We start from the raw sequence: 22,963 nt of genomic DNA on the forward strand, positions 1-22,963 counted from the left end.
TGTATTTCTCCAGGATCCATCACTGGCTAGTGGTCAGTACAGGAGAACATGCAGTATAATGATGTCAAAATAGAAATAAATATATTAGAAAATTAAAATTAAGACTGGAAAAAATTCTCACAGAGATGCTCCTTTCAGTTAAGTCCCTCAAGTGCAGTTAGTAATATCAATATACTGTTTGTTACTTTTTTCATATATAATAAATGTGCCTATAAGTTATTCATGATATATTCTGTCTTTCTCCAAAATATTAACTCTATCAAATTCATACTGAATTGTAAATATATCTTGTTTTTTAGTTTGTAGAACCCAAACAAGCAAAGGTAGCAGAAGCAGAGGAATTACTGAATCGTGCACTTAATAAATTAGCTGAAAAACAAAGAAGTTTAGCCCTGGTAAAATAGTTGTGTTTATCATATACCATCATATTTATATCATTTGTTAAATCTAAGTATGAAGCATATTGTTTTACTATAAAGATTTCCTTTGCTAAAGATAAAGACATCTTTATTAGCTAGAATAAATATTATCTCTCAATATTGATTTATTGTATATTAACTTCACCATATGTCATGCGCTGCCTACTACTGAGTAAGACACAGACACTAATTTAGGGAAAATCAGGTTCTGGTTTATTTCAGCATAGTGCATAGTTAGAAAAAGCTGAGAGTGAAGGGAGCGCGCCGGTACGGGGTTTAAATAGCCCACGCCGGTCAGCGCCCCCCCCCCCACCTTGGGTTGTGTCATCCCCCCAAGCCCTGTATGCTTCGTTGCCGGTAGGTGAGGGGTCGCGGGGCCCCTGCTGGTGCCCCGGGCTTCTCTCGTAATCGTCTTCTTCCTCTGGCCGGTGATTACTTTCAGCTGGGCGATATCATTTGCGTTCCTGCTGACAGCTCCAGGCGTGCCTCATGATCCACCCTGTCTTTGTCCCCCTTTGCGTTCTTTTGACTGGATTTTCCAGCCGGGGTCGTTCCCTTCTCCTCGGGGTCTGTGTCTGTTGTTGTGCGTCGCTTTGCTTATCTTTTAATCCCTTGCTCTTGTTTCCGTGGTATTGTTATGTGTGCTGTTGTGCTGATGCATTCAGCTCAACGGCGCTCATGACACCATAGCTCTAGTCGGCGTTCTGTTGGAGAAGCAGTCTGCCGCTTTGTGTCCCATTTTCCCGCACTTCGCGCAGGGTCCGCGAGCAAACTTCTTTTGGTACGTGGGGCCGGAGGACATCAATGACTGCAGCATGGTCCCGAGGTCCCTTAGTTGGGCTTCCATGGCCGTGAGTCTGGCTTGTGTTTCTCGGTCCAAGGCCCGCGCCGCAGCTGTGATCGGACCGGTTGGCGTCTCCGCATAGTTGGGCCACCAATGGGGGTCAGGCGTTTCCGTCCGCTGGTCAGCTCCCTCGACTTGGGAGCGAAACGGCTGGTTCGTCCCTCCGTCCTCCATCGCATTTCTTGCAGTTGGGCTGAAGCTCCACGCCTGTGGCTGGGGTGCAATGTGGGGTGGGGAGGTCTCCGCGGGTCTCGGGAGGTATGTTGCTCCCTCCCGTGGTCGGGTCGCCTCCGCCTCCCTCCAGGGGTGGGGCTGAGGCTCGGGATGGGCCGGGAGAGTGTCCGTGGCTCCTGGGGTCCGCATTGCCTCTGGCCGCTGTCGGTTCTCCTCCGCCTCTCGCCGTACGACTCGCCCGTCCTGGCTGTGGCGCGTCGGCTCCATTGCTCTCCGCTCGTGTTCTTCTCACCGTCTGTTCCTCCCACGGCTCATTCTTGTCCGGTGGGGCTTGGCGAGGCTGAGTTTAGGACTCTCAGCTTTATGTCATGCGCTGCCTACTACTACCCCCCCCACCTTGGGTTGTGTCATCCCCCCAAGCCCTGTATGCTTCGTTGCCGGTAGGTGAGGGGTCGCGGGGCCCCTGCTGGTGCCCCGGGCTTCTCTCGTAATCGTCTTCTTCCTCCGGCCGGTGATTACTTTCAGCTGGGCGATATCATTTGCGTTCCTGCTGACAGCTCCAGGCGTGCCTCGTGATCCGCCCTGTCTTTGTCCCCCTTTGCGTTCTTTTGACTGGATTTTCCAGCCGGGGTCGTTCCCTTCTCCTCGGGGTCTGTGTCTGTTGTTGTGCGTCGCTTTGCTTATCTTTTAATCCCTTGCTCTTGTTTCCGTGGTATTGTTATGTGTGCTGTTGTGCTGATGCATTCAGCTCAACGGCGCTCATGACACCATAGCTCTAAATGACATTTTCTTTCACTGTTGTACTTAAAAGTGATTCAGCCTGAGTAGAAAGAGTGCAGAAGTAGTAATGGAAAGAGTTTGTTTCTAGAATTATCTTATCTAAGAATTATCCTGAATAGTTAATAATAAGTTCTTTTCAATTATCTCTGTGCTTCACTTAAATGAATTCTGCACCTGCATAGAGACTCATTCAGAAAATGCTGTAGAGCTGAGCTTTTTAGTGGAAGACAATCCCTCTCTCTTTGCACATGCACAAAATAAATGGTTTTCACTGTGCCTCCTATTTCCTTTTGGCTGCCCCAGCAACAGAATTGCTTTGAGTATTCTGTCATCTTCACAGAGATGCTTCTACTTTTATTCATGGCCCTCACTTCTCCTTGTTCAACACCAACAGTCTGTATTCCTCTTGAACTGTGATTTTAATACAGTACTGCTACAGGAACCTCCATTTTTCCATACCTTCTTCACTTTCACCAATGTTTATTTCATTTATCCTAATCTAAGACAAAATTCAGTAGAATCTAGTCTGCCTTATTATTCTCCTAGTAAATACATTATTTTTTAGCCTAGCATCCCTTGGACTAGAATCATGCTAATCCAAAGTTTCCAGTGGGGAAAATGGAACCTGCTGTTTCTGAGTCACTTTTGGAACCTTCACATTAATATTATTCTTAGTTGCATCTTTCAGGACCCTGGAAGCACACCTTCCCTGTAGTAGCGCCTGCCCTCTGGAATGAGATTCTCCCCAAGATCCAGATGACTCCCACTCTGCTGTTGTTCAGAAGAGTGGTGAAGACCTGGCTCTTCACCCAGGCCTGTGGCAAGGGAAAGTGAGACCCCTCACTTTATTCCATCTGGTCTATCGCACTTGCCATCTTTGATCTTATATTGATTTTACTGTAATTTATTCATTTGATTCTTGTGAGCCACCCAGAGTCATTGGGAATCATGAACCATACAAGTACATGTATTGTCGTCATCATCATCATCATCATCATCATCATCATCATCATCATCATCTTAAAACTAAACTGCAAAGCTCATGGTGGAAACATTTGTCTTAATTTTTGCATGTCTTTTCTTCTGTCCCATTCCCTACTGCTTGTAACAAACATCTTGCCTGTCAGAAAGTTCTGGAGCATTCAAACATTTGGCCTCTGTTCTGCCATTTTCTTAGTCTTAGATTATAACTTCTTTTTTGTTTGTATTGTTTATTGCTCATTTTTACCTTGTTAAAACCTTTAAAGAAGACACATCATCTTAAGAAGCACAAGGCCACCGTAGTACCTTACAAAGTAAGTTTCTTCTATTTCTTTGAACCTGGACACTAGCTTCTGTTCTTTTCACCCCTCTTTTGACACTTGCCAAAACATTACTTCATACACTCAGAGTCTGCAGAAATTCTGCTTTCTATCTGTGTTGCAGAGCCCCTTTCACAAATTCCAACAGTTTTTGTGTTATCTACTGATAATTTTTGGCAATACTCAAGCTAAAGCCAAGAATACAGGAGAATTCCTAGAAGCCTGGCATTCTGATAGACCAACCATTAACAGACACATAGTTATGTAAAAAATTGCTTGGATCTGCTCTTAGATGCCAGCCTTGGTACAGGTCCTGTGGAGATGCCTGAGGTGCTGTCTTGCCCTTTTTGAGCCTGTTGGACCTGAGGAAGTGGACAGGTTCCTTATGTCTGTGAGCTTGGCCACCTGCTCATTAGTTAGTTCCTCCTGAGGCCACGTGGGAGGTGACATGTGGTTGGATTCTGGTGGTGGTGAATTGTTCCTTGAGAGAGGGGGTTGTTCCTCCACCCCTTAAAGAGGCATTTGTTTGCCCCCTCCTCAAGAAACCATCAGTAAATCCCATCATACTGAACAGGTTTTGTCCAGTATCCAACCTTGCTTTTTTAGGGAAGATTGTTGAGAAGGTGGTCATACAACAGCTTCAGAGGATCCTGGATGAAGCAGATTATCTTGACCCCTTTTAGTCGGGTTTCAGGCCTGGGTATGGGATGGAGACAGCACTGGTCATGTTTTTGGCATGAGTGGGATGGGGATAGTGCATCCATCCTTGCTCTAATTGATCTCTCCACAGCATTCAATACCATCAACCATAGTATCCTTCTGGACTGACTTTGGGGACTAGAAGTGGGTGGCACTATATTGCACTGGTTTTCTTCCTTCCCCCAAGGCTGGTTCCAGTCAGTGTTTGATTGGGAGCAACCTTAGTATGTGGGGTGCCACAGGGCTCTGTACTGTCTCTGTTCCTATTTAACATCTATATGGAGCCACTGGGTGAGGTCATCCATTGCCATGGGTTGAGATATCATCAGTATGCTGATGATACCCAGCTGTACATCTCTGCCCCTGGCAAACCAAGCTATGCTATTTATGTCCTGTCTCAGTGTCTAGAGGCTGTAAGGGTTTGGATGGGGAGCAGCAGGCTCTGGCTCAACCCTGGGAAGACTGAGTTGCTTTGGATTTGGGGGCCTTCTGGATCCTGGAATTTACCATCTTTGGTGCTGGATGAGATAGCACTGCCCCAAATAGATCTGGTACACAATGGACTCATGACTCCTGCTCAAGGAGCAGGAGGCAATCATGGCTAGGAGGGCCTTTGTGCAACTTCATACTGTGTGCCAGCTGCATGTACCCATTCCTGTATTGGGAGGCTCTCAGTTACTCATGCCTTGGTCACCTCCCAAATGGATTACTATAATGTATACTATATATACATGGGGCTCCCTTAAAAAGTATCCAGAAGCTTCAGCTGGTGCAAAATGTGGTGGCATGGGCAGTTACATTTGCTTCCAGAAGTGCACGCATCACACCTCTGGTTGTATTATCATGGTGCATTGGGTATTCAGCATCATTTGTATGTTGACTCAGTTTAAGTTTTCCTGCTTTCTACAGTAAGTTTTTTTTAATACAATATATCTCCATCTTTACAAGAAAAGGTTGAAATCATCTTCTAAAAAGGAACTGTAATACGTGAGAGCCAATTTATTGTAGCGGTTAAGGAACCAGGCTAGAAACTGGGAGACCATGAGTTGTAGTCCCACCTTAGGCACAAAAAACAACTGGGTGATTTTGAGCCAATCAGTCTCTTTCAGTCCTAAGAAGAAGGCAATGGCAAATCACTTCTGAAATCTTGCCAAGAAAACTGCAGTCAGCTAGAGTCAATGCTGACTCAACAGCACAAAAAAAAAAAAGAGAAAGAAAAAAATGATTAATATGTAAAGCTCTGAACATTTAAGCTTATATTTCATCATCTCAATAATATGGAGACTAAAACATTCAGGGTATTAATCTTCTTGTTCTTCATACTTCAGTTTAATTGGCATTCATTGTTGGAGGCTGGCATTCACAAAGCTCTTAGCACAAACATTGCCAGTTTTTCTAGTTTGCTGCAGAAAGCATCCCTGTAGAAGACAGTGTCAAACCAGTTATGTATTATTCCCAAAAAAACTTCATGGAGGAGTCCATGTAGTCATCAGGAGCTAAGCTTCACTTGAGTGTCTTTACCTTTGTGCATGATCATCATTTTGCCAACTCATGATTTTTTTTTCTTCACCTACATCTACATGATTAGTATTCATGCCATCAACTGTCTGTTTTATGCTGTACCTCCACAAAATTTTGGCTTTTTTGTTCACATGTTATATAAAGTGTCTTGTTGAATCAAGAGAGTGTGTACTGTCTTGATTCAGCAGATCCTTGTATATATTTGAGATATAGCTGAATCCTTATCATATAATCTCATTTTCTTCTCTATAAAGTGTTGTCATATCTCTTGCAATCCCCATTTCTTTGTACCATCCTCTGATACTTCTTCATGTAATCTTAGGAGTAAGCTATCATCCTTTTCACTACAGAAATTGAGGGTGATGGAAGATAAGATCAGCTGCCAAACTGATTGATGGAGTGATGCCAGCCAATATAAACTCTTTCTTAACTCTACTTATAGTTCTAGCAGTTACAATCATAGAAGAGTACATATATGCTAGGTGCACATTTATATTAAGTGAATAGTAACTTACTAAGTAATTCATGTTTAAAATGGCTCTGAGCTAGTTCAATGTTCATTTGGTACATTTGCAACAGGTTGAGTTAGGTTATCTGTTAGAATGGGAAATTGCTTGCAAAATAATGCAAAACAATTCATTAGGGTGAAGCTGGAAAAATGAAGTTGCTTGACTGTTCTGATAAAGCATGGCTGACATTGCTTCTTACTGTCTTTAAGTGAATGAAAAAGAGGGGGAAATGATAATTGATAAAAGGAGGGAAAACTGATAATAAAAAGCTGAAATAGAAAAGTCCTTCAACATACTTCTAGAGCTAGATCTCTATTCGAACTACACAGTTGATCACTAAAAATAGCACAGCTACAGTTAGGCAATCGGTCTTTATGCATGGACCTGCTGAATCTTCTCAGAAAACTCATGCATAATAATGTTTAAGTGGGCATAGTTCTGTTCAAAGTCTGGATACTAGCCCAGTAGCAGCCTCAAAATAGATATTAGACAGTTTCTTTAAAAAATCCATGCAAATATAGCAAGTAATACTGTCGTAGTAGACTTTTTAAGTAGACATTTTTCATTAGGAATTAGAACATTTTCTAATTTTACAGATTGAACAACATCAGCAAAATTTAGAAGCATTGTATGATGAAAGTATTGCCGAACAGGAAAAACTAGCAGCTCGAAAAAATCGAACAGCTCGCCGTTTAAACAGTGCATCTATATTAAACATAGCTCTTAAGGATGAAATGGTATTACCTTTTTAATCTGCTCTAATGCTTAAGTTAAAGCTTCATTCTTTACATTTTAGATTGCTTTTTCTCTTTGAATTCTTCCCACTTTATATACTTTAACAATGTGTTATCTTTATACACAATTGCAATTTTCCTTGCTGTTCATATCTGAAATTTGGTGTAAGATTCTTATGTGACCAATATAATGCTGATTCAGAGATAAATACATTTGAGCTTTCTAATTTAATCACTGCCTGGAAAAAAAAATCAAGTGCTGAAGACAATTTTATCACTCACTTATTTCTCCATGGTTTTTCTCCTACCTGGTTGAATTCTCAGTACATAGATTATTATAGATGCCCAGTTCGCCAAGGGTTTATATGTAGAACACAGCAGTATAGCATGGGATTAATAAAAGGTTTAAGTAATCACTTAAGAGTCACTTTTTGTGAGATGGGGAGCCATATAAAAGTGATTAATAAATAAATAATGTCAATAGCATCTTATATGCTACCATTTTTGTTAGAAATGTATTTGATGATAGACAAAGAACTACCACAGTTAGAAAATTAGCTAGCCTTATTGGAGAAGCATTGCCTTCTTACATTAATCCATGATACCTAAGGTTGAAAAAGTGATGGGGTAGCCCCTTTTAATATTCCAGCACATTTAATTCTGAATTAGGATGCAGAGGCATCATTGTGTGTTCATTTGTGCATAACTCAAAATGTACATTGTTTGGTATGTTTAAGGTATTTTGAAATTTTGTCTGGCAGCTATTTGAGATAATGCTAACAAATTGGTGAAAGCTATATCAATGTGCACATTTTTTCCATTCTAGGTAACTATGAATATAGTACACATAACCAAATTAGCTAGGTTGTTTTGTCCATGACAGTCCCCTCTGATTCTACTTATAATGAATTAGTTGTCTAACTTGTCTGCCATAAGTAATTTTTTCAATTTCGTACAACTCAGTCCACACTGAGAGGGACTACATAGAGTCACCTCATAAGCTGTATACCAATACTGAAACTCTAATAATATGTGATGGCACCTGCCCCAATCCTATATGAAGCAGTCAGCCTGGATTCCAATTTTTGAAGTGAGCACAACTGAGGGAAGTTAAAATTTCCATACATGTTCAAGTTAATTCTTTGTAAGTTTGTATTCAGTTTTTTTTTCCTTCAGTTTTGTTAGACATACTTCCTAAATCAAATTCCAATAAAATGAGAAAAAAGAGGCATTTTCCTCTAAAAATTAGATCCAGTAATGCATATTTTATAAGTAATGTGATAAACTCAATTTTAAATGAATAGAGGAAGTGGTAACTGATGAAGGAACAGAAAGTGGAAATAAATAGATAATTATAATAGTGGGGGGATATGAATCGCACATGGACCACACATCTATGTAAGAACTGATAAGGGTTATGAAGCAGCACCATTGCATTTGGGTAACTACTTCATTTTGAGATGTCAAGTTGGTCTGTCTCACCAAAGTGTTGAGATAAAGTAATCTGCTTTAATCAATTGTCTTGCCCCAATAAATAGGAGTTCTGCTATGTGTGGAAATCCCACTTGTTAATTGAAGCAAAGATCTGCAGCCAATGCTCTTTGGCACTTGGAAGCATTCATTGAGGTACTTCTAAGGGGCACTTCAATCAAAATTTCTTTGAGGCAAAGTGCTACTTAGTGTTCTAGGAACTAAATCATTTGATTGTATAAATATATAATCTGGATGAATACCGATTGTGGATGAATATTGATTTGGCCAATTTTGCTGAAAAAGTTTAGTATGGGCATAAGACATTACAAAGTAATTCAAAAAGTATCTCCCTAAAAGACAAATGTGGTTCAGTCAGAATTTCCTCACTAATGACATATACAGTAGCACCATCCAGCCATTGAGGTGATGCTATGAAGCCTCTCTTCATTAATGATATAGCACCTTTGTGGTAGCTGGATGATGTTATTAATTACTATTGCAGATTTGCTCAGTGTAAGCAAGCATTAAGTGATGTTTCACATATATCCTGAACTGTCTGAGCTAGTAGGAATTGACCAGAAAAATAGTCATGAGGTAGTGACATATAGCTTAATAAAAACACAAGAAAGCCATCTGTTTTTCAAAAAATCCAATAATATAATACCTTCATGATCACAGTTGGTGTTACTACACTTAGAATAATTTGTATGCTACTGTGGCCATTGTGCTTCAGAAAGAAGATGCAGAGCTGGAAAATGTGCAAAAGAGGATAAGCAAATTTATAAAACTCCTTCACTCCCCTGTGAAAAAAGGCTACAACGTTTGGTTTGGAAAAAAGTTAAACAGAGGCCCATGATAGAGATATATAGAGTTATACATGGAGTTTTGAAAGTTTACTCATTGTACTAGAACCCAGAAATATTTAATGATTTAGTGTAGTAGAAGATTTAAGAGAGAAAAAAAGTGTTTCATAAAGCATTGTAGAATTTGCTATAGCAAGAGGTAATGATGGACATCAAATTGGATAGTTTTTAAAGAGTTTGGTCACACTGATGGGGAATTTATTTATTTATTTATTAAATTTATATCACCGCCCATCTCCCCCAATGGGTATTACATACTGTAGCTATTAATTATGATAGCTACATACTATCTCTAAGATAAAGGAATACTAGTCACCACTGTAATGACTGTCCCACTCAATCTGCCACTAAATTCGATTCATACATGACTATAGTAGAAATCCCTTAATGGAGAGTAGTGTACAGAACAGTGAAAAAGTTGCAAATGAAAGTTCCCATGTTTTTTCCAAGTTAAACAAGCCAATGAGTTTTACAGTGAAAGCTTCTTTCTCCCACACATGCCAACTGTGCTCAGTGTCAGTGAATTTATGAGGCAAGTAGGCACAGGGATGCAAGGTGCTGTGAGGGTCTTTTTGTAGGAGCACTTCCCCCACCGCCATATCTAATGCATCTACTTGGGTTATGAACAGTTGCTCAGGGTCAGCATGCTTCAATATGGGTTCGGCTGTAAAGAGTGCCTTCAGATGTTTGAAGGCCTTTTGACATTCAGTGGTCCAATTTAACCGCACTCCAGGGCTTGTGACTTTGTTTCCCCTTTTCCTTTCGTTTTTAATAAATCAGTCAAAGGCAATATTATTTGCGCAAAATTGGAGATAAATTGGTGATAAAAACTGGTGAACCCAAGGAAACTTTGTAACTGGTGGTGCATGCGTGGGGTCCCCCATGCCACAATGTCCTGATCCATCCATCTGTATTCCCTTAGTGGACACGTTATAGCCCAAATAGTCCAGCTGTTTTTTATGGAATTCACATTTTGACATTTTAGCATATAACTGAGCGTCACAGAGCTTAGTTAATACTTTTTTGACCAATTTAGTATGCTCATGTTCGTTTTTTGAGTAGATTAGGATATCATCCGAATATACTAAGACTTTGTACAAATATTCATGTAGAATTTCATTTATAAAACACATGAACACACCAGGCCCCCGGACAACCCGAACGGCATGACTTTATACTGAAAGGACCCCAAAGGGCAGTCAAATTCGGAAATATGCTTCTTTTAAGTCCAATTTAGTAAAGATCTTTCCCTTGGATAAATGAGCAAGCATGTCTTTCATCAATGGCAGAGGATATTGATTGGTGGTGGAAATAGCATTTAAGCCTCTATAATCTGTGCATAATCTTAATGAGCCATCTTTCTTGGTGCGAAATAATATGGGTGTGGCCATCGATGAATTGGTGAGCTCAATGAACCCGCAGGCTAAGTTTTTGTCAATACTCTAAGCACTCCCATCTCCTTTTGGGACATAGCATACATTTGGGGCTTAGGGAGTTTGGCATTCAGATTGATTTCAATCGCACAGTCTGTTTTTCTATGCGGGGGTAATTGGTCTGACTCCTTCTCATCAAATACATCTGCGAACTCTTTATATTGGGTTGGGATTAATGGATTGTGCTCACTAGATAGGGATGGGCTTTCTTTGACCTGCAAATTCACTTTTTGGGGATGGGGTCTCTCTGGGTAATCCCGGATAAAATCCGTCCTGGAATTGCAAACTTCCAACTTCCCAATCTACATGGGGTTTTTGGCTCCATAACCATGGCAACCCCAAAATTATGGAATAGTTTGCGATAGGAGCCACAATAAATTGTAAAGCCTCTCTATGACTGCCTACCCACATCACTACAGTCTCTGTACAATATTCCACTGCTCCCCCCCATGGGCTTCTGATCAATTGAGTGAACACTATGGGTTGCTTCAGCTTTCTCACTGTTAAGTCCAGCCCCGTTACTATAACAGGATGAATTAAGCACCTTGTGTACCCCAAGTCCAGTATGGCTATTAAGTCAGCCTTGAGGTTAGTTCTTAAATTTTTTATTTATAACCCCACCAGCAATGTTGGGCAATCATTTACCAGTGAATCTTTGCGCCCATCATCCCCCACCTACCTGTCAGCGCAAGTCAGAGCAGGCATGATTAGTTTCCCACTGGTTGGGAGTTTTCATTTTCAGAGTCCTTTTTGGAATCCTCTGAAAAGAATAAATTCTTCTCTCTATGGTTGGTTGCACTAGCTGCAGTTCCTTTGCACTTGACAGGTGGAGATTTCGCTGCTTTGCTCCCAGCCTTTGTGGTTGTGACCATCCCCAAACAGGGACATTCTGAGGCTCGATGGCTGTCTTTCCTTCATTTAAAACAGAACCCTTTCTTGACTTGTTCTCTTTCCTCATCTCATGGTTGACTTGACTTTATCATCAACGCTTGTGAACTGGCTGGAGCTCCTGTGTTTTTCCCCATGGCTTGAGCTCGCACTTGCCGTCTGACTTGGAACTGGGTGTTTTCCACTTCCCCTGCTAGACAGATCCATTCTCTTACAGTGCTAGGGTCCCCTCGTCCTGATGACCAACGCAACAGCTCTGGTTGCAGCCTGCCTTTGAAGTAATCCACTTTGGTAGACTCCGACCAATTGGTTACCTTTCCAGCCAAAGCCAAATTCCATAGCATATTCTGATACAGTTTTGGACCCTTGCCTAAGTTGGAGAGCTGTTTTGGCCCAGTGCTTCACTAGTGGGTCTTCAAAATGGTCTCTTACAGCCCTCATGAAATCATTTAAGTTGTGAAGTTTGGGAGCTGCCTCATCATGCAGTTGCACCAACCAGTCAGCTGCTGGTCCCTTCAGCCTGGACCCCACTAAGTTTACCTTTGAATGTTCCGTGGGGAAATTGGCCCCAAATTCTTCCATATAGGTTCCCACATTACTCAGGAAAAAAGCTAATTGTTGGGGGTCCCCATTAAACTTCACATGCAATTCATGGGGTCTTCCTTTTTGGGGGGAAGACTTATGTGCCCAGTCAGTGGCTTGCCCCACATTACTGAAGGTCAGCTGTTTTTCCTGCTCTCTGATGTCAGGGATGGGCTCCTTGAGCCTGGAATTGGCTCAGGAGTTGATCTCTTGGACAAGATGCTGGATTCCACCTTCGGTTGGTTTAACACCCAGTCTAATGATAGTGAGATGTTTTGAAGGATGGTCCCCATAGAAGCTACCTGCACTTCTAGGAATTGCATTCACTCAGGGGTAACCCATTGTTCAGTTCCAGGGTCCTTAGGGCGGAATCTCGTTCCCTTCAGTTGCACATCCATTGACTGATGGACAGCCGGCGTGACTTCACCCTCCGTCCCTTCTTCCCAATCCAGGGTGCTTCACCGTTGATCACCAGGTGGTGTCCATTCCACTCCCTTGAGATCTGGGTGATTGAGTTGTTGGAACCAGGAGGCTGCCACCTTGGACCCCAGCATGTCATCTAGAGTAATCAGCTCTGTGTCTATCTCCACAGTACAGCTTTGTGGAGGCACGGAGAGTCCCACAGCTCCTTCTGTTTCCGAATCTCCATCAGATTCAGCCATCGACTCTGATACTGTCTCTGGTTCTATCAGTTGAGTCGTTCCTTCTTTCCCCATCAGTTGGGTTGAATCTCCAGAAGCCAATTTCAACATCCTGTAGGATTTTGGGACTCTCTTCTGGGTACGAATGCCTCCAGGTAGAGTCAAACTGGGATTCACAACTTTATGTAATGACTGTCCCACTCAACCTGCCATTAAATTCAATTCATACGTGACTATACTAGAAATCCCTTTAATGGAGAGTAGTGTACAGAACGGTGAAAAAGTTGTGAATGAAAGTTCCCATGTTTTCCCCAAGTTAAACAACCCAATGAGTTCAAACCCCACCTGTTTCTCAGGCATACAGCACCCGCTCTTTGTGCCAGTCAGTTCAGCTCCATGAAGATGTCTCCAATGGCTTGGCAACTTGATCTTGGATGTCAGAGATAGTCCAAACAAGATGCTTTCACACTCCTAGCATGTTTCCCCTCCCAATTCTATTGACCCGCAAGTTCCAACACGTGTTAACTCCATTCATGCATGCGAATCCAATCAGATGTTCTGGGAACATTTGATCAGGGAGCATGACAACCACAAGTAATTGATGTACCGTTTCTGGGCTTCCTATTCATATCTAGTTGAAGGCCTTCGTGTAAGCTTCCAATTAATATTTGGCTCATATGGTGGGTGAGATTAGGGTTACCAGATGTCTGAACAGTCAAAGGACATGGTCAATTAGAAAGGAGGACAAATGGAAGGAAAAGGAAGACACACTATCTGTTTAACTTTCTTGGCATCTGTGACAAAAATTACAACAAAAATGCATTTTTCAGTTTTTACTACAGAAATGTATAACAGGTCATGTGATCTACAAACTACAGTGATCATATATTTGAAGGGGGTAGATTAAAGCCAATTGCTGGAATCAGGAAATAAAGTAAATCTAAGTCTGTTGATGGACAAGGAAAAGAAAGAAGCAATTTATAAGGTCATGGTACACAAAAGGTTAAATGATGACTGTTGTGAAAACAAAATAAAAAGAACAAGAAGAAGAACTCAAAAAGCTGGATAATATTTGATTTTAAGGCTGTGCCTGCTGGATGGAGGACATGAAGACAAAAAGGATGTTATGTCCTCCTTTTGCTGGATGTCTGGTAACCCTAGATGAGATGGGCCCTTGACCTTATCCAATATTACAAGGTTGTCAGTTGCTATTTTGTTCCTAATATCGCTGGGAGAATAAAATTTGCTCCTGTCTGCCTCAGTTACTAGGATTTAGTTTATTTTTCAGTGGCTGCCAAGTTTTTCTATGTTAAATAAATGGTTTGTATTCATTTGGGCACGTGTGAAGTTTCCAGCCATTTCATATACAGTTGGGTGAATGAACCAAAATAAGCCAATGTTATAAATAATAGAATGGAATTCCTTTAGGTTGATTGGATGCCCCTTCAGAAGCTAATAGCACAAACTCTATGGCCTGGTATTCTTTATTTGTGTCTTCCATTAATGTTTTCTTGATTAGATGAAGTAAGAACGCACTGTCTCAGAACATCTCTGAACCTACTTATGGTCCCTTCACAAATCCCCTTTCTCATTTAATTATGAGTTCTTTACAAGTTAAGCAAGCTTGCATGTCTAATATTCAATTTTATGATACATAGCTATATAATTTTCTTCCTTAGGAACGCTGGAAAGAATCTGTTAATAATCTTGATCAAAGATTGCAAGGAATTATAGGTGATGCGCTTATATCAGCAGCTAGTATTATCTATAGTGGAATGTTATCAGCGGGGTATCGTCAACAGCTGGTCAATGACAGTTTGAAATTCTGCAATGAGAATAATATTCTAGTGTCTCCAAATTACTCATTGGTAAACTGCATGACAGAAAAGAATGAGGTAGTGTACATAGAGAAAAAAATAAGAAATTGTTTTATTTATAATTTTATCTAAAAACTTTCCTGGAACTTTACATTTCTTCCTCAGATTACAATTTCTATAGCAGAGTATTAGCATTTTAATCAGTTAAAGTAGTTAATAAATAGTTGTATTATTTATTAGAATTTCTTTGAGAAAATATACTTCATGTTTTATACGATTGTTCACTATTACTATAATTTGTGTGTATGTGAGGGAGGGGAGAATTACAGGCAAGATTATAAATCTATAAACTCATTATTTTATAGGTCCGCAGATGGCATAATGCAGGATTGCCACTTGATCAATACTCCACAGAAAATGCAATACTTGTTAAACATGGACAACGGTGGCCTTTACTAATTGATCCAGAAAGGCAAGCTTACAAATGGATATGTCAAATGGAAGGTGGCAAGCTACGACAAATCCACATTACAGATGCCAATTATTTAAAAGAACTTGAATATTCTCTGCAATTTGGTGAATCAGTCCTATTGCAGGTAACTCAACTTCAACACAGCTAGTCATTCAACATACAAATGAAAAAAAGTATAAAGTGTAAAAGATGAGCATCTATATTATAACATAGGAGGTTTTGAAACAACAGCCTATTTAATCTTATTAAAAGGCAAATTTTTAAAGTTTTAGGGCTGATTTTACTGATTAATACTGGATTTAAATTGAAAGTTAGACCACTGAAAACTTAAATTCCAGATTTCAAAATGGAAAGTATTATGAATCTGAGAGGGAAGGTAGTTTTATCCTATAGACAGGACCCTTCTTTCCAGGGCTCTACAGGGAAGAATAACTACAGGGAGGTTGATACCCAAGCAGCAATCTCATCTGACCTCTACAGCCCAACAAGGTTTCACATCCAGTTACTTATCTGCAAAGCAGCATCCCTGGAAAGCACCAGAGTTTCCTGGTTGACAATGGCCACACCTCCAACCCCTGCCCTAAAGTCTCAGCTGGTGGGCACATTTTCAAGAGGGGAAATCCCCCCTGTACCCAACCAGGTCTTGATGATACATGTCAAATCAGACCTCTCATCCATGATTACATCTTGGATGAGGAAGGCCTTAGCACAGACTGATTTTGTAAATTTAGGATAGACTGTCAGCAGTGAGGTTGAACTTCCCGACATATCCCAGTCTGTCCAGCTGGGGACTTCTCCAAGGATCTTTTCTTCAGTCCAGCACTAGGAAAAATAGAAAGGAAGGTGCCCAGAAGTAAAGAACATACCATATGCCAATCCCAAAATACAAGGTGTATCTGTGCAGCAAAGCTTTCTTGTTGTCATGTTCACTGATTCAATGTAGTTTATACATCGTAACGTTTCACATGCCATGGCACTGACGCGCGTTTCTGTTTGGGAAGGAGCTGCTGTGAGACCTTGTACCAAGCTCTGTATGTGAAATCAGTACAATGGAATGTGCTTGGGTTATTTTCTCTGCTCAAGGACTTTTCCCACAGACCATCAGAAACCGTTAGGAGCACCTGGGCTTGTGGACTTGAGAAGATTCTATGGGGGGAGGGATTTCATTTGCACCGAGGGTTTTTAGTTTGAATTTGGCGCACTTTCATCGTTCTCAGCTTTCTCTGTGATCCTGCATACTATTCTTTAATAAATCAGATATCTTTGAATTCCTACTCATGAGTCTGATGGTGTTTTAGAATAGGTAACCATTACACTTGTATTTAAGGAACGTTGCAGTGAAAAATTGTTTTTAAACAATATAACCAAGTCTCTGCATGAAAGGGCTATACTAGGAAAAGAGGAAGCAAGAAAATTGGAAGTCAAGAATCACAGAATTCAAACTAAAAATTTAAACATTTATCTAAATAAACTGTTTTTATTACCTGCTTGAAGAAAATCTTGGATTTCAGAACACTCACTGTAAACAGGATAGTTTGGGAGAGACTGCATCTAGCTTTTTGCTACAATGTGGTATGGCCAGTCTTTTTCTTGGTTCTTCTTTCTCCTATTGGGCACTAATCTCATAGTTCTATATAACATAGAGTTAAGTGAAATCCAGCTTCTTAGAGATTAGTTATTTGGACCAATAAAATACTCCAACTCTAATAGTACAAGACCAGCCATCAAATCAGAAAATTACTTTATGACTGAGCCCCCTGCCTAACAATGCAATAGTTGAATGATAAAAATACTACTAGGTAAAGATAAAGGTTTCCCTTGACGTAAAGTCCAGTCGTGTCCGACTCTAGGGGGCGGTGCTCATCTCCATTTCTAAGCCTTGGAGCCGGCGTTGTCATAGACACTTCCGGGTCATGTGGCCAGCATGATGACTCAGAACACCGTTACCTTCCCGCCGAAGCGGTACCTATTGATCTACTCACATTTGCATGTTTTCAAACTGCTAGGTGAGCAGGAGCTGGGATTAACAATGGGAGCTCACCCCGCCGCGCGGTTTCGAACCGCCGACCTTCCGATCGACAGCTCAGCAGTTTAACCCGCAGCGCCACCGCGTTTCAACTATTAAGGCATTATGTTGAGAACCAATTTGGCCTAGTGGTTAAGGTGCTGGACTGGGAGGAGGAAATCCAAGTTCTAGTCCTGCCTTAGGCACAAAAGCCAACTGGGTGACTCTAGGCCAGTCATCCTTGCCCTCAGAAAAAGGCAATGGCAAATCATGTTTGAAAATGTTGCCAAGAAATCCACATGGTCTATGTAGTTGCCAAAAGTTGAGGCTGATTCAAAGGCATGTGCATACACACACACACATGCATACAGACATTATGTAAGAATTACATGGGAAAGACATAGTGAGAAACAAAATATGAATTCTTGTTCATGCTTCTTAGAATGGGATCAACTTATAATGTTTGGTGCATTGTTGGGCCATAACAATTCATAAGGATTCCTCACTGGAAGCAATCACCAAGAAAAGAGCAAAGTAACATAGAGTGTCTTGATTGCTGTAGAAAGTGCATTTTTCAAAGAAAAGAATATTATCTATTGTATATGTAATATTGACTATAGTTTTATGCTTTTTAGGATTTTCCTGAAACATTGGATTCAAATATAAAACCAATCTTAAAGAAGGAGATCTACAAAAAAGGAGGGCAAGAATTCATTAGAATGGGAGATTCTGAAATTCAGTACAATTCAGATTTTCGGTAACTGCTTTTATAAATTGAATGACTTTAAGCCTGCACTTTATATTCAATCTAACAAGAATTTGTAGTTTGAAAGAATGATAAAGGTTTCTAAATATTCCCAAGTCATGGGATATATTTAAGAATTACTTAGATTTCATTCATGTGGATTATCTGCAAGCAAATTCCCAGTAAGGGAATATAATGGCAACTGGATCAAAACTATATTACTGTACAAATATTTGCACTATCATGACCAGAAATACCATGACCTGATTTTACTATAACCAGATGTAGATATAGTATTGCTGAAAGTTGTTATATAGAAATGGGCTAGTGCTAGATTGAAATTATCTGAAAAACAGTATCAAAGTACAGTATGTAAAGCCAAGTGCATCACAGAATACCAAATACCTTAAATTAAATCTAGTGCAATTCACAAGCAATAGAGCTACTACAACTGTCTAGCACCTTGGATTCTAGGAGAAAAGGTGCCTCAGAGCAGATGTGCATGCATGCATAGCACCAGTCAACAACTATTTAAACCAAATGCAATTTTTCCTGTGATTATGCAGTAGTTGCAGAAGGCAGCTATGTGAACCTGGCAAAAGATGCAGCTACTGTACTTTAAGGGGTTATAAATAGGTTCTGTGTGAGCACTCCTGTGCATTCCAAAGCACATTTCCCCTTCAGGTCTTTTGTACAATCCTAATAGTTACCTCGCTGGCTGCTCATGGATTGCTTCTCAGGTTAGGGTCATACTGCTGTGTGCTAGAACTAAATATCAGTTGATGGACATCATTTAATCATCTAACCACACATATCTGGGATGCTTGGCCCTAGTGTTTGCCCTTCCCTTTTATCTTTGAGTAATATAAAGAAGGGCCCTTTTTCTTTAAAGTTAAATTTAAGGCAAAACCATATGTTTTGCCTTAAATTTATGTTTATCATAGATATGTACTGTATGTGCCTTACATTTTTGTTTATCATATATATGTATGTGCCTGGTGATTTATCACTTGTGTGTGTGTCCTTTTTTTTCCTATAAAATGGAAGGCTTTGGAGATTTTTTAGACTGTTCAAAATATTGCAGGTTGGAAGAGAAGCCTGCCCTTTCCTTGCAGTCCACAATTCAGAGTAGCCAACTCTATTGTTCCAGACAATAGAGAAAAAGTAAATTAGAGAAAGAGATGAATATTGCTTCTAAGTGTGTTAGATGTTCCTACTACTACTACTACTATTATTATTATACAATATAATAATTATAATTTATAATTTATATATAAATTATAATTTATATATAATTAAATATAAATTGTTATATAATTATATAATAATAATAATAATAATAATAATAGTGGTAGTAGCAGTAGTTCAGGAACATCTAACAAGGTAAAAAGAATGTTCTAATAAAACATTTTTCTTAAATTTCACCTGGATTTTGCCTTTCTGTAACTCACAGCAATTATTTTGCCTACTCTTGGATGACATAACTTACATAATCTATTAGAGATGCTTTAATTTAGATTTCTGCACTGAGGAAGGGGTTAAACTTAGTCACAGTCTTTCAATTCTATACATTCAAGCCAGCCCACTCATGAATATTTCTAGTTTGGCCCTTAGTGATTTAGTCACTCCAAGGAAAATTGGCAAATTGAATTATTCCATTGTCCTACTCAAACTTTTAAAAAAACACAAGGGAATATTACAAACAAAATTAAAATTAATTTAAAATGAAAGGCCCAGAAAACATAATGCAACTTTACGGATTTTGAAAACCCTGGGTGAGCAAGAGCCAAACAGGCTGCAGCCATATGCCAGAGAAAGGTCCTCTGACAGGGGGGTGGGGGTGGGGCAATCTTCAAAAGGTCCTCTTCTGCAAATGTTAACAACTAGACAGGGTTATAGTGATAGTCCCTTACAGCAGATAGCCAGGCTTTAAGTCACTGAGGTCTTTATAGGCTGGTATTTCAGATTAAATGCAAGTAAGAAAAGAAATGAAAACTTGGCTCTAGAAGAGAATATTCAGGATGTTAGGGAATGTTAGATTTCCTTTTGTAATTTACAGAATTACAAAGGTGATTGTGATTGTGATTGGAAGAGCACTGAAGGTGCTGCTTGTTTAGAAATAACATTCACACAATTACTAATTATTGAATAACATGATGACATCTGGGCCTTATATACAGTAATTGAAATTATATATTTCTGTGTTGGAATCAACATACAAATTCTGCCGTATAACAATGTGAAAACATGTATTAATTTACAACTAATATATAAAAAAGTAATATTTGCTTCTTAAGGGAGGATTTTTTCCCCTAAAGGATATGAACTATAATTAAACTATAATCTATAATTAAACTATAAACTATAACTATAATCTCCCTATCCTTGGGAAGGAGATGGGTGGTGATAAAATTTGATCAATAAATAAAATTTTAAAAAATGTTATTATGACACAAATTGATACACTGTATTGGAAAGCTTTATAGATATTTGTGGTTCTTTCAGATTATACCTGACAACGCAGAAAGCCAATCCTCATTTTCTGCCAGCAACATGCAATATTGTTACAATGATAAACTTTATTTTGACATTCCATGGTTTGCAAGATCAGCTTTTATCTGCCGTTGTAAATAAGGAAAAACCTGAGCTTGAAGAACAGCACTGCAAGTTGATAGAAAGCTTATCAATTGATCTGGTAGCACTACGTGAATATGAACAAAGATCACTTAAACTTTTGCAAAAAACAAATGGTAAATAAAACTTCAAAAAACTCCATATATCTTATTCATCAGTTTTGCACAAAGTACAGAATACTGTTATTAAATAGGATACAAACAAAGGCCACAACATTTTCTGAAAATAATGTTTATCTGTGTATAAGGGTTTACAATGTTGGTTTGGATAGTGGCAGCTTAAAAGCAAATACCTGCTGACTCATGTGCTCTATAACTATTAACATAATTCTGTATCAGTCCAATTATAACTGAAGGACCACTTTCTTCCAGTAATTCTCACTGCAATATTATGATCATCCCCAAATGCTTTTCTCTAACTCTCCATACTTTCTGATATATAGATAATCCTTGGTTAACTACAGTAATTGGGACAGAATTTCCATCGCTAAATGATGTGGTCGTAAAGTGCGACATCATATGACTGCATCACTTAGCAATAGCAATCCCAGCACTCCCCATTGCCGTCATTAAGCGGGGACCTCCTCACAACTTCCTGCCAGCTTTCCACAAGCAAAGTCAGTGGAGAAGCCAGAAGGAATTTGCAAGTCCCTGGGTTCAGGAAGATGTGCAAGTGGCCAGCATGGTGCGAGCATGGCAAGGCTTAGGGTAGCTGCTGCAGAGTGTGTGAGGGGCTGGTACAGCACGAGTGCAGTGGGGCTTGTGATAGCTGCTGCAGGATGCATGAGGGTGTGCAAGGGCCCAGTGTAGTGTGGTGCAAGCACGGCAGGGCTGGGGGTAGCTGCTGCAGCGTGGGGGAGACTTACCCAAGTGACTTGCAGTCTTCCCTCCTGGCTTCCCCTTTGACTTTGCTTGTGGAAAGCTGGCAGGAAAGGTCATAAATAGTGATCATGTGATCGTAGGATGCTGCAACTGTTGTAAGTGAAGTGTGAGCCAGTTGCCAACTGTCCAGATTGCGATCATGTGACCGTGGTGGTGCTAGGATGGCCAGAATTTTGAGTATCGGTCATAAGTACCACTCATTCAGCACTGTCAAACACTACAAACAGTGCTGAATGAGTGGTGATTAACTGAGGGCTACCTGTAGTAATGTAGATTTTTAAAATGTATTTAATATATTCCCAATCTGTTCAAGGCCCAGTTAAAAAGCAGCTTCTAACTGATCTTGGCTGATCTCAAAAAGTGTATCCCAGTTATAACCATGCTTATACTTGTTTTTAATTAATTGGAGGAAATGTCAAAGTTGTTGGCTATACTGGGAAGACCAAAAACATCCTGGAAGAAGGCGCTGGCAAACCACTTCCATATTGTTGCCAAGACAACTACATGAAAATGTCCATGAAGTCACCAAGAGTCAAGTTCAACTTGATATATAATTTACTTTACAGTATTGGGAGTAATGTCTATCTTTGATTTCTAATTCATTAAAATTCATTCATTCTGGTGACTGATGGACCCTTGTGGGATCCAAAGGGAACAGGGGTTGTTCCTGATGGTCTGCTGTATGGTCCGTCTGAGGCTTTGGTCATTGCTTAGAACAGGAGGGCAGCAGAGGCTTTGGATCGGATCACCCCTTGCGGCCTCTCTTCTCCTGTGGATCCCATCACTCTCTGTAGTTCACAGAAGATCTGAGGGAGATGAAGCATGTTAAGAGATGCCTGAAGCACTGCTGTAGGTCACTGAAGAGCAAACACAGGTTAGAGCTGCTATTAAGGCCTATCTTGTGGCAGTAAGGGTGGTGAAACATCAATACTTCTCCACCTTTATTGCGTCCACTGATAGCAGACTGGTGGCCTGATTTCTTGGGTAAGAGGGATTTGCAGGCTCACCTACAAGGCTGAGTGGAGAAATTTATAGAGCATCTGTTGGACAAAATCGCTTGGATTTGCTTCCAGCTGGATGCCAGCTTTGATACAAATCCTGTAGAAGTGCCTGGGACACAGTCTTGCCATGTTATCTGAGAGGGGACAACAGTCCTCTTGTTTGTGAGCTCAGCCATCTGTTTACTGGATCCATGTCCCTCCTGGTTGGCGAAGGCCTCCCAGGGGGTGATGTGCGGTTGGGTCTTGGTGGTGGTGAATTCTTCCTTGAGACAGGGGGTTGTCCCTCCACCTTTTAAGGAGGTGCTGGTTCACCCCCTCCTCAAGAAGCCATCGCTAGATCCAACCATTCTAGATTATCTTCAACGTTCTCCAACGTGATAGTCTCCAATGTTCCCTTTTTATGGGAGGTTATTGAGAAGGTGGTTGCACAACAGCTTTGGAGATCCTGAATTAAACAGATTATCTGAACCCCTTCCACTGAGGTTTCAGACCTGGGTGTTGGAAGGAGACAGCATTGGTTGCACTATGGATACCCTCTGGTGTGAAC

The 22,963-nt window shown here is 40.3% G+C and overlaps 1 protein-coding gene across 1 annotated transcript in view; it reads left to right on the forward strand.

Moving 5' to 3' along the window:
- Nucleotides 1-22,963, forward strand: part of DNAH14 (dynein axonemal heavy chain 14) — a 292,199-nt gene that overhangs the window by 212,191 nt on the left and 57,045 nt on the right. Inside the window, 6 exon segments of the mRNA XM_063289142.1 lie at nt 300-395; nt 6,844-6,984; nt 14,541-14,756; nt 15,044-15,274; nt 17,791-17,912; nt 20,406-20,650. Of these exon segments, the coding sequence (XP_063145212.1) occupies nt 300-395; nt 6,844-6,984; nt 14,541-14,756; nt 15,044-15,274; nt 17,791-17,912; nt 20,406-20,650 (1,051 nt within the window).

This window comes from Candoia aspera, chromosome 1, assembly GCF_035149785.1.
Source record: "Candoia aspera isolate rCanAsp1 chromosome 1, rCanAsp1.hap2, whole genome shotgun sequence".
Taxonomy (NCBI): Eukaryota; Metazoa; Chordata; class Lepidosauria; order Squamata; family Boidae; genus Candoia; species Candoia aspera.